At 43.5% G+C, this 12,272-nt stretch overlaps 1 protein-coding gene across 5 annotated transcripts in view; it reads right to left on the bottom strand.

Moving 5' to 3' along the window:
* Positions 1 to 12,272, bottom strand: part of SLC1A2 (solute carrier family 1 member 2) — a 133,176-nt gene that overhangs the window by 45,717 nt on the left and 75,187 nt on the right. For 4 of the 5 annotated variants that reach the window (XM_090262657.1, XM_090262691.1, XM_090262676.1 and 1 more), the window contains exon 2: positions 1,181 to 1,320. In XM_090262657.1, coding sequence (XP_090118783.1) covers positions 1,181 to 1,320 — 140 coding nt within the window. Of the gene's footprint in view, positions 1 to 1,180; positions 1,321 to 5,288; positions 5,336 to 12,272 lie in introns of those variants that run through there. The other variant, XM_090262684.1, reaches the window with a different exon arrangement.

Raw genomic sequence — 12,272 nt, 5'->3', positions numbered from 1 at the left:
GGAAACAATTTGGGCAAAGATGCTGGCAGGAGCCTTTTGTTTTGCATACTCAGGGATTCCACAAGAAAAACTTCAGATCTCTCCAAACAGGCGGCCAACATAAACAATCCTTGTAGAAACCACAAATCAGGTCAGAACACCACTGACTGCGAGGGAGGGAGGGAGGGGATTCCCGTCCACAGGCGGTAGTGTTAACCCCAGGGACACAAAGGGAGCCACGTGGCCAAAAGCCTGATCTTTTCTTCTTCTAACGGTGAAAAATATACTTCTTTAAGACCTATGATGAATGACATATGCTTCTGTGGAGGCTAAGACTTGGACAACCCTACCATGTCTATGGCTTCTTTTAATTAAGTGAGCTGAGCTATGGCAAGCTCCCAGCACGGATCCTGGTCTATTGAGATCCAAGATGATGGACTCAGAGCAGAAGCCATAGCATGAAGGGTGTGGGTAGGTGTGGGGGGTTGGGCATATGAGCTGTTCATTGCTTCTGTGTGTAGCGGAAGCAAGAACTGATGAACAAGGGAGGGATCAAGAAAGGAAATGGTGTGGTTATCATTCTAAGAAACTGCATTTTACCACATTTTCAATAAATCCTGATTGAAAACCTAAGACCAAAATTATATTAACAGTCACACAAAACGACAATGATGACGTGGGTAAGGGCTGAAGCAGGAGACAAGACAGGCCAGGAGCAGATCAAGGCATTGGGACAAGTGTCTCCCACACTGACCTCAATTAGCTGATGTGCTAAATTAATCTAAGTTAGTAACATGTTGGGAGAAGATCCGACCTCGGAAGCTTCTTAGTGGGGTTTTCTGCAACTGTTGCCTTTATCTCGATGTAGGTATTTCTCTCGGTGTGGTATACTGACCACCTGCTTTGGAATCATCTAGAAGGTTTGTTAGGATACAGAGTCCAGGACTTCACTCCAGGTGGCCCAAAGGCCAGTTGCCACACTCATGGGCAATGACTGTGTGTACTGAAATTTGAGAACCACTAGAATCCCAGAGCAGAAAAATGAATGGCTAGGGCAGGCAACGGGGAAGTGACACCATCAAGCCAGCCATGCCGGGGTCAACGGGAGCACGTGGGAGTGCTGTATGCCAGAACCAGCTTCCCCGCAGAGCCAGGAGAGGCCCAGAGAAGAGGGGTGGGTGGGAAGGCATCTGTCACCTACCAAACACTGTCAGAGTGAGCAGGAGGTTCTTCCCCAGCTTGTCACACAGCCGCCGCCCCAGGTGCCGGGGCTTTGGCTCCTCCGAGGTGAGGTGGCTGTCATGCATTCGCACTTCGACCTGCTTGGGCATGATGTTGGCACTAAAACAGAAGTGAAGGCCGTGGTTAGAGACCGCTGGGCACTTTCCCTACCCTGTTTGCAGGGTATCAGTAGGAGGAGGAGTAGCCAACCTCCCCCAGCTACAACTGAGAATCTGGAAACATTGGCAAGAAAGTCAAAACAAAAAAGGCAACTCAGGGTATCCTGAATTCCACTTCACCCACAAGCAGGACACTAGGGAACACTGACTATCTACATACCAGGTGCTTTGTTCCCTGTGCTCTTGCATCATCACAGTAAAGGAAAGAAAGGCTGCAGGCAGAGAGCGGGTTTTTCCAAGAGTTGTTTACCCCATAACTCTCAGAGGCAATTATCCCTGTCCCATTGGACAGAAAGTAACTTGCCCAGGGTCACAGGCTATAAGAAATAGAGATCAAACCCAGATATGTCTGGCTCCAAACCCTGAGCTCTTTCCTTCTATAACAGCTGCAAAGGGTGTCTTGTGAATAACTAAGGTCACAGCCTAAGTCATAGTAACTTAAAATGTCACTGAGCTCAAGCCTTCCCATCCTGGACACAGAAAAGTCATAAATGCCTGTAGTGTAAGTTTTGTCTCTCTTTCAGAAAAGATGGTTTATCCAGTTTTTTTTTTAAATTTAATCTTTTGTGGTTTTTAAAAGATCACTTGTATTATCAGAGCTCTGCTAAGCTGCCCAAGAGTCAATACAACTCAACGTCAAAGAAGTACGGCCTTAAGAAGCACGTGATCACCTTCGCCCTGGATGCAACCCAGCCCTTTTCCAGATAAAGCCCACACGGTCCCAAGCTGTGCTCAGCATCTGCAAGGAGGCCTGGCCAGGAGAAGAAGCATACTTGCCTCTTTTTTTGACCTTTTTCATTTCCTAAGCCAATAAGATTTCAAATTGAAGCTTGAGAATTGACATAGGGAGGCCAAATTCTTACTTTGACAACTTAGAACACTTTTGTTCGCTGCCATATGCAATCACTATCATTTGGTAAAAGAAAAAATAGTCTTTAATTTCTAGAAAAACGGGCCATGGTCTTAATAAATGATAGTGCCCTGTAAGATAGAGGGTGCTAGCTTTACCCAGATATTCTCACCACAGACTGGAGAAAATGTCCTTAAGAACCAACACCAATCTGTAGACTGGTGGTTTACAGTCACTGGTTGTAATGGAAATAGCATGGGTTTTACAATCAGAGAAGCTGGGTATCAGATCCTGACTCCAACATTTGCTAGCTATGTGGTGTGTAGAAAAAAGGGCTTGATGCCAACACTGTGGAAATTAAACATGATCACATATGGTAGAGGTCTGGCATGGCAGCTGACACAGGTAGTTCCCTCCTTTCTCCAGAGAATATGAAGAAGAGACACACAGTACTCATTAAGTTCATTACAAGGGTGACATTTAACTCAGGGATTTCCAGGTGCACCACCATTCCAATTAGACACCACGGTTAGCTTCCAGCCTCAGAATTAAGGCCAGAGACCCAAATACAACTACACACTTACTTTCTCATAACAGGCTGCTTAATATACCGCTACCAAAATGCATTAAAATGGGGAATAATGTTGTATGGTCTGGTAAAATACCCAGAGGAAATTATTAGTCAAAATATAAGCTTCTTAGTGCCCATCCCCTCAATGGCCTAATTTTCTACTCATTTTCCTAGTTTTCAGGCAACCTCTGACTGTCTAACATATGTGTGTGCTAATGATCACTCGGACCACCTAAAAAAGAAAATTGGACATTACTGCTCACAGCAAGCAGATGAGGTCCTTTCTGATCCGTGAGCAATCAATACCACTTCCTCTCATCACCACGTGAAACAGACGGAAAAGTTCTTGTTATAACGCAGCAGGGGGAAATGAGATCAAAACGGCCTTTTCAACATGGATAGACCATACTTTTGCGTTTGCATTGGGAATTTTTTATATTTTTCAACATCTCCTTTAGCCAGTATTCTGAAGCTCTAAACCAGAAAATTGGCAACAAAGAATAGAGGTCGTATGTGTTATGAAATACTGCATGTATCCATTAGCCAGCCCTTGGCAAACCTCTGTGACCCCCTTGAGGTTGTCATCCCCTGCCTTCTGTTTCCATTGAATCCCTCTGGCCATTGAAGTTAGAATCAGGCACATGGTGGGTATGTATGTGAGACTAACAAGTATTTAAAGAAAGCATGCTGGCAAGGTCCATATGATATAATGAAAGTGTCCGGCATCAGAACAGCCGTGTCAAAGTGAAAGCGCACAAAGACTAGGTTCACGTACACACCCAGCTGAGCAATGTGTTGGGTGTCTGCTGCACACAGTTCTTAGTTGCACAAAACACATTTAATGGGGTGTTTTGTAAGCCATGACAAAATGTCCCTGAAGCCCTGAATCAAAACAGCCACATCAAAGTGGCAACATCAAAATGCTATGAACCCACAAGTATTTATTGAGAGAATTCCTGTAACTTGCCTTCTTGGAATTAAACAAATGCTCTAGGCTTATAGGAGTTCCTAACATCTGCACATAGAAAATAATTTTTAAAGTACATCCAGGCTTCAGCTTGCATCTGGAGACACAGGGAATCTCCCAAGAACTCTCTGTAAAGATTCTGTACCAATCTAAGTGATCACTGCAAGCCCAGAACCCCAAGAGCCTAAACTGGGGGATATTATAGAATATAATGTTATAGAATATTATATAACATAATATAGCAAATCTTCTGAGCCTTATAATCTTCAGATCATATATAATTTTTAAAATGAGATTACACACATAGAGAGCTATATAAATGCTGGTTACTGAATACACATAGCAATGATGGTAACAAGGATAACTGGTATTTATTGAGTATTCTTTGTCAGGCACTATAATTATTAATGAGTAAGGTGTAGACCTTGCTCTTTAGAAGCTCAGAAGGGGAAAGAGAAATCACATTGTACCCCATTTCTCTGCTTTACCTATGGCCCATGAAAAAGCTCTGCCCAGGATGACATGGAAAATGGTAAGAATGGTGCCTAACCTAGCTTAGAGGAAGAAGAATGTTCTAGAAAGGCTTCCAGGAGGGGCTGGTGCCAGCATCGGATCATAAAGGATGGATTGAATTTAAATGTGTACATCCTCCACCAGCTGTGCACCCTGGAAGAACAGGATTGTGATCTTTAACACCTGGTGCCAAGTACTTGATAAATGCTTGCTCACAGTAATGAAGAACTGGAACGCAGCTCTAAAGGGCACCTTGCTTTCTCCTGGGAATGAAGTCCTTCTGTGGCAGGCTGGAGCAAACCACTTCAGCAAGCCCCTTGCCTTCTTGCCTCTGTTCCACAAGTTTCTAATGGGCACATTATTACAGGCCTCACGCTGTTCCAGGAGCTAATGATAGCACAAATCAACAAAACAGACAAAGCCCTTGTTCTCATGCAGTGGACATTGTAGTGAAAGAACAAATAAATGGATAAATATATTTCAAGTGGAAATGGACCTTAGGAGGAGGGAAACATGTGGGAAGAAGGCGGAGGTATTTTTACATCAGGAGGCCAGGGAAGGCGTCTGTGATACAGAGGCATTTGAACAGAAACCTGGAGGCAATGAGGGGTCTCCTAAATTAATCATGCAATGTGTCCAGAACTTAGCTAATAAATGGAATACACACTGTTTGTAAATCTGCATATCTAAATTAGAGCCTGGAGCTCCCACCAGAGGTAACTCCTGGTGTCCACGCATTGGTTTTTAACATGGGCACTGATTCAAACGAATGACAATTTAGTAATGCTAGGCCCTATTACCACCATGAATAGGATAGACTTTCAATGACTCTTCCAGCTCCCAGTGAAAGAAAAACAATCCCAAGGAGAAGAGAGTCGGACACAGGCAGAGGTCTGAGGTCACAGTAGCCTGCACTTTGCTTCCCTGGCAATGAGCAGAAAGAGCAGGAGCTGGTCTGGGTAAGTCCACCGGATAAACACAATAATTATTTCAAGTGAGAACACTTACCTTTTATGAATACTCTTCCTACCACCTGTGGCTTTGCAGACAGATCCGAATGCCAGAGAACTGGAAAGCCCAGGTGTGGCTTGGTTATACCAAATTCACCAAGCCTGATGCCTTTTACAACACTGTGGGCCACCTCTAGTTCTATTTGAGTGCCTTCTGAATGGAAGATATAGCAATGCAATTCCTTAATAGTGGAAGTTTTTGTAGGTCGACACTGCCAGATCTTTCTCCATTGCCCAGCAAAGGAAGGCCATGTGATGAGACAGCTGTTTGGATAATTAGAAACTTGAACAAGGAGCCTATAATTTTCTTCAACCATAAATTCTCCATTCAATTATTTAAACAGCTGTTAATTTTGCAGTTGCTGCCCCGTTCTTTCTCACGCAAATCCATGAGTATAAGTCCTGGTCCTGCGACAAGCTAGAAACGTTCTCTTCTTTTTTTTTTTTACTCAAAAAGGAACATATAATGGGGTTGGTGCTAAGTTTTAAACTATTCTCAGAGCCTGCTTTTTATTAGCATCCAATTTCCCTCGCTCTGCCAAGAGCCTCTAATAATAGGCTCATTAGATGTGGGGTAGGATTCAGAGTTCCTGCCTGCACACCTCAGTGTCCCCGTATCTGGCACCAAATTCTTCCTTCCTCCTTCACTGGTTCAGTGTGGTGGTAACAGAGCATTCCCCAGGGGACCTAAAAGCATTTGGATGCAAGGTCTGCAACAGACATCACCCATCTGGCCTTCTGCTGCCTGCGTCTAAGAACTTGGGAAGAAAAAAGGAGACAGTGTCCAGAAATGGCCCTAATGGGTCAGATTCTTGAGAACAAAAGTTGTGTTTGTTGAAGGGGCTTTCCCTTCAGGTATTTGGCATGTTTGGAAAAGAATGCTGGAAATACCGCTGGTGTCAGCTCTGAGCACTGGGCACCATGAAGTGGCAACTACAGCTGTGACTGAGGCCCATCTGGGATTTCCCAGCTCCCTAGACAATGCAACCATTGCTGTAAAAGGGACTGGAACTCTAAAGCAGCTGGGCATTTCCAACAGCCCCCAGTTCCTCCACCCTCACTAGAGCCTGTAAGAAAGACCTGGTTAACGCCGAGGATGTTCACTGATCAAGAAGTCAGAACCCCTCTGCGACACTACTGTGCCTCGTAGCTCCTGAGAGGAAACCCAGAGGTTCACAACCCTCAAGTCTCCTTTCATCGCTTCTTCTGTCCATTTTTAGCCATTGTATTCATTGCTTGATCACAAGAACACATTCAAGAAAGGTCCTGACAGGGAACTCCAGACTTCACAAATGATACACCTTTTCTGTAGCTTCTTTATGAATATTGGATGGTCTAGCTGCAGAGCATGGTGTGTAGTTATCCCGAATCATGATGGGATTGGAACTAAAGGGCAACATGAGACTAAAAGTCAGGGGGTCTGCGTTCTAATTCCAAGGCTCATGCTAACTGGTGGTGTCAGAAATGGTATATGTATAAAATAAATGGAAAGTTATTTGACCACAATCAATAGACAGAAGGGTAAAAGCTATGAAATGATAAAAACACACTATTACTGTAAGATACCAATAGAAATTAGGTGTCAATTTTGGCTGGTTGTAATTTTTTAGGTCCTAGGACCTCAGTCTTTAAAATAAAAAGGGCTGGTTTAAAAATTCTTTAATGTTCTAAATTTCTGTGATCCTTTAAATTCTCAGATTCAAGGGCATATTAATAACTCTCAGTTCCAGAGCTACAACCTCTATTCTATTCTATTCTATTCCATTACATTCTATTATTCTATCCAGGACTGAAAAAGCTTAGAATTTACCAAAAGACAAACCATTGCATCAACCACAAGGGGACAGATCAATCACTGCATCACAACCCTCCCAGGGGTAAGGCAGACAAGTGACTTACAGACAAGACAAACCAACAATAACCACCCTTTCTTTGTCTTTACCTCCATTTTTACCTTTCCTATCTCCGCTATAAAAGTATATTTTACTAGCACTATTAAAGCTGAATTAGGAGTCAAATTCATTCAGTACATCTTTCAGACATAGACATCTTCTTAACCCCATCTACTCTTGACCAATTCTCAGTCTAGATTTCTAAGATGGGCAGGTCAACACCATGAGAACATAGACACACAGGTGAAAGGGCATCAGGACCAGCCAATTGCCATTTTGCCACTAAGTCATCAAAAACCCACCCATCGCATTCACAGTCAACTCCTGGGAACTAGAGAGGCAGCACTTCCAGAAGCACTGAAGATGAGAATTTGAGGGAAAGAGGTCGTTTCTCCATATCACTTTCCAAGTCAAGGGGCCCAAACTGGCTAGTGAGATTAACGGCAAACATGGAACCAGCTGGGGCCTTTGGGTATCCTCACATAAGAGCGAAGGAGGAAGCAGTAGGAGATAAAACTGTGAAAGGATCAATAAGATAGCATTTGTTTTGCCCAGGACCAGAAGTTAAAGCACCAGCACTGATTAGCAGCTGTCAGAAGACAACTTCGTGGAATATAATAACATGATTACGTGATTACACAGCCATTGGATTCTCGGTTAAAATCTTCATTTTCCAGCGGTGGCTGGGACAAGAGGCTTGTTTGTTCTCTTGGACAATAATACCCAACTCGCCAGGTCAATGCAGAGCTTAAATAACACTTATGAAAGCACCAACAGTATTTACCATAACTGATACTCAACTTTAGTTTCCTTTCCTTGTCTTAAATGACTAAAATTTAAGACCACCATTAAGACAGTTTATTTACAGTTCAGTTTTAATAAACCACTTTGACAACCAATGAGACTTGTGCTTTTTACTAAAAGAAAGTCCCAGAAGGGTCCAAGTTGCTGGGGCCCTGGAAGGTCCCAATGCTGTAAGCTTCCACACTGTGGAATGACTTGAGAACCTCTCACAGAACATCAGAAGTACAGCCTTAAGTATAACACCTCTGGACTCTTGTGAAATCCTCTCCAGGGTAGAGACTTAAGCTGGCCTTGACCCAACAGATTTGACCATTTCCAGAAAGACTCACCACTAAAGCAGAAAGAAGAAAATATCAAGGAACAGTGAACCTTCAAGCCTGGGCAAAAGACCAGGGTGGGGTGTTTGATCATCCCACATTGGGGACCTCTTCTAAAAATAAAGATTACACCATGGCCAAGGTGCACACTGGCCAGCCCAATTCCCAAAGGCACGTTGACTCTGAAGTATTATAATTTCTTCTCACCTCTGGTTCATGGAACATCATGAAAATGCATTTGAAAACTTCACTCAACTGTAATAAACTAAGGGAGATTCATTTGGCATGCACCCTGCATTTGAGCCACAGGGAACTTGGCAGCAGCTCCAGTTTGCCTTGAAGCAAACTGTGTCCTCCAGCTAAAACACTATCCCCTCCCTCCCCTCCAACCCAGTTCTTCGACTAACTCTTATTTCTTTTTCAAGATCTAATTCAAGTATGACTTCCCTTGGGAAGACTTTGTGGACTCCCAAGTTTGCTTTTTTTAGATGTTCCCCCTGTAGCTTACCTGTGCTTACCTCTCTCAAGGTATTTTTACCTAAGCTGACCTGTTTTGAGGTATTTATCAGAATTTACTTGTCTTTTTTCCCCATTAGAATACAAACTCTTTGAGGGCAAGGTCTAGACTTATTTGACTCTGTCTCCCCCACATCCAGCATGCTTTCCTGCATATGGTAGGTGCTCAACTATTGTATGTTGAATGAATGAGTAGGCAAATCGATTTAGAAGAAAGAAGTGTTATGGTCACAGGTTCTGTGTGACCCTCCCTTTTAGTGGCTAGTGTTCTGAAGGGCGAGGCAATCTGAAAAGAAGCGAGAAATGAGAGCAAAAGCAGGAACACCTGCACTGGAAAAGCCAGAGGGTGGCAGGAAGGCACAGGTCCACACAGCACAGAACCGTTCCCTGCTGGTAGCTTTGATCCGGCACCCCTGCCCAAGGCACTGTGGCCTCCGTGCTGCTGAGAAGACACAGCCATGAGCCAATCTGGGCTGAGCTAATGAGGCCTTCAGGGGAAGCACCCACTTGCCAAGATCAACATCTCGAAATCTGGACCCTCCAAAATGTGATCCTTCTACCAAAGAGCAATGAACACTCGCTGTCTGTCCAGAATTCAATGGGATTCTGGTTTCGAGGAGCTGTCCTGATTAACAGAGCTCTGGATTTGACTTCAGGTCTGGGAGGTTCTTTCTCTGGCCCCTAAAGCTTCCCCAAATGAACCTTACCAATCAGTCCCCTGGACAGGGGAGTGGCTGAGATATGACTAAGTGGCTTAATTACCTGCAATGCCTTTAGGCACCTGCAGAAACTGGGCAAGGCATACAATAGCTATGACTTTCTTGGCATTTTGCTCACACCTTACAAATGCTTTTCTTCAGTGCGGTCCTCTCCCTTCCTGGGGCAGAGCAATCTGTCTGTGTTTCTTTTCTCCCTTTAGACCAAGCAGCCAACTTTGCAACAGTGTCAGTTTTAAGCAAGAAGACAAGTCAGCATCATGACCATGACCATGCAAATGGGGAGATTTCCCAGGGCTGGCATTCAAGAGGCCACACTGTGCTTTTGAGGGGTGATGTTTCAGGACTTCCTAAAGTCACTAACCCCTAGCTCTAAGGGGCCTGAAATATCTCCAGAGACCTATCCCTTTGCATCCCAGCAGAGGCCCCAGATTGAAGCCATAAACTCATGGAAAAGCAACCCATTTACTGACACTCCAGTGTTAAAGAGATTCTCAGATCTCTCCCTAAGAACAGGACTTAAGGTGGGGGGGGGGGGGGGGGCTTGACATGGAACCTGGCCAGAATCACACCCAGAAGCCAAATAAAAGGAGGGGAAGTCAGGACATTGGACATAAACTTTGTCAACTCCATGCTATTGTCCCAGTCAGTTCCCAAGTCAACTGTGTTAAAACTCTCTGACCTCAACAGGGTTTCTTGAAGACTAGCAACTTTCTTTTTCTTTTTAATCTGGATGCAAGTTTTATGTGTGTTCAATTTGTGAAAATTAACCAAGCTGGTCACTTAAAATTTGTGTGCTTTTTTTTGTATACATGTTAGACTTGAATAAAGCATTTGAAATGAATAAGTAAGCTAAATTTGGTGTTAGAAATAAATATATATAATTTACCTAGTTTTGGCCTTCTGGTGGCTGATTCCCATATTAGTGGATTTGCCAGCAAAAGAATAGGTGCTGATTTTGCCCCAAAAACAACTTATACTTTGGGAATGTGTAAGAGTCTCCTTCAGAGAAAACAAAAACAATGAAGCTTTGGGGCAGCCCAATTTACAAGACATCAATCTCTATGGCCAAAACAGAATTTTGTAGTCTTCATCTTCCTTCTATTTTTCCATGCCCACAACTACTTTTACATGTTACGTTGTTTACCTCCCATAAGAACAGTCCCTGCAGGCTCTTCTCCTGCGTTGATCTTTTCAACGATAAACAATAACCATCATTTCATCAGTTCAACTTATTAAAAATAAGTTAATAATAACTTAACATTTGCACAGTTCACAAAATATTTGCACACCCAGTAACTCATTTTGTCTTCATGACAAGATAAGTCCGTCTCAGAAAGGAAGAGACTGAGGCTGCAGGGGATTCTGAAACTTGCCTGAGCTCATAAAGCAGAGAAGCAGCCAGATGGTTCCACAGCAAACATTAAACCTGTCTGTCCCCTGCCTTTGAGTCCAGAGTTCTTAGGGTACAACTTTGCCAAGTGACAGACACATTGAAACATCTGCCTCCACTACGTCACGAGCCACTGTAGAGACAGGCAGTCCTAGCTTCTGGAGAAGGCAAACAGAGAGAGGAGTGGGCTGCTAGGTGAGGGAGGAGGCAGGGAGAGCTCTGGGAAGCCATCACCTGTTGCCTGCCTCAGACAATCCTTGCTCCTCCTTCCCTGACCTCAGAGGTACCATTTGGGAGGGCGACATCCACATACCTGACTCCTCCCCTCAGACAGCCAGAGTGCGCAGGACTCATGCTGTTCCCATGGACTCATGCCACCCAAGCTGGTGTGAAATAACCATGTGGGTTTGCTCTAACTCCAGGTCTTTGCCAGGAAGGACTCCTCACCTCAGAGGGACTCAGGTGTCTGGTAATTGGTAATAATAAGGATAAAAATGATGATGACAACCATAATGATAGCAGTTAATATTTATTCAAAGCTTACGTTGTACAAGACACTTTTCTATGTGTTTCGGATGCACGAACTCATTTAACTCTCACAATAACCTCATGAGGGACGTGCTATTATTAGCAATGTTTACTGAAGGGGAAACTGAAGCATTAAATTGTTGAACTATTTGCCCAAGATCACAGTTTGTAGGTGGTAGTCTGGATTTGAATTCAGGAAGTCCACTTTCTCTCCCTAGTTCCAAAGTTGCTTTTTGATATTAGGTAACTTTTATGCTAGCAGTAAACATTGACCTGAACAACTGACCAAAAGAGTGATTTTGCTTTGGGGGAGAAAAATCCAGACAGTAGGCAGCTAATGCCTAGTCTGAACCAGAGCCTGGTACAAGAGCTACACATAGTCATAACAGAATCCTAGTATTTCTGGCCTGGAGAGGCTTCTAGTCTGCCCTCAAACATAGAAAAATGACTGTCTGGTCCAGAGACCCCAAATCTGTCTCTGCATCAACTGTTAAAAATATAAGTCTTCAAAACTTATGTCCACACAAAACCTACACACAAAGATTCATAGTAGCTTTAGTCACAGTACCCAAAACTTGGAAGCCACTGAGATGTCCTCAGTAGGTGAATGGATAAATAAATTGTGGCACACCTAGACAATGGAATATTATTCAGCACTGAAAAAGAATGAGCTAACAAGCCATTAAAAGATGTATAGGAAACTTAAATACATATCACTAAGTGAAAGAAGCCAATTTGAAAAGGCTATATATACTGTGTAATTCCAACTATATGACATTCTGGAAAAGGCAAAACTATGGAGACTGTAAAAAAATA

The sequence above is a fragment of the Furipterus horrens genome, unplaced genomic scaffold (genome assembly GCF_987537825.1).
Source record: "Furipterus horrens unplaced genomic scaffold, mFurHor1.1.pri manual_scaffold_2, whole genome shotgun sequence".
Classification (NCBI taxonomy): Eukaryota; Metazoa; Chordata; class Mammalia; order Chiroptera; family Furipteridae; genus Furipterus; species Furipterus horrens.
The sequence above is the reverse complement of the archived record's forward strand: the minus strand, read 5'-3'. Positions and strand labels throughout refer to the sequence as shown.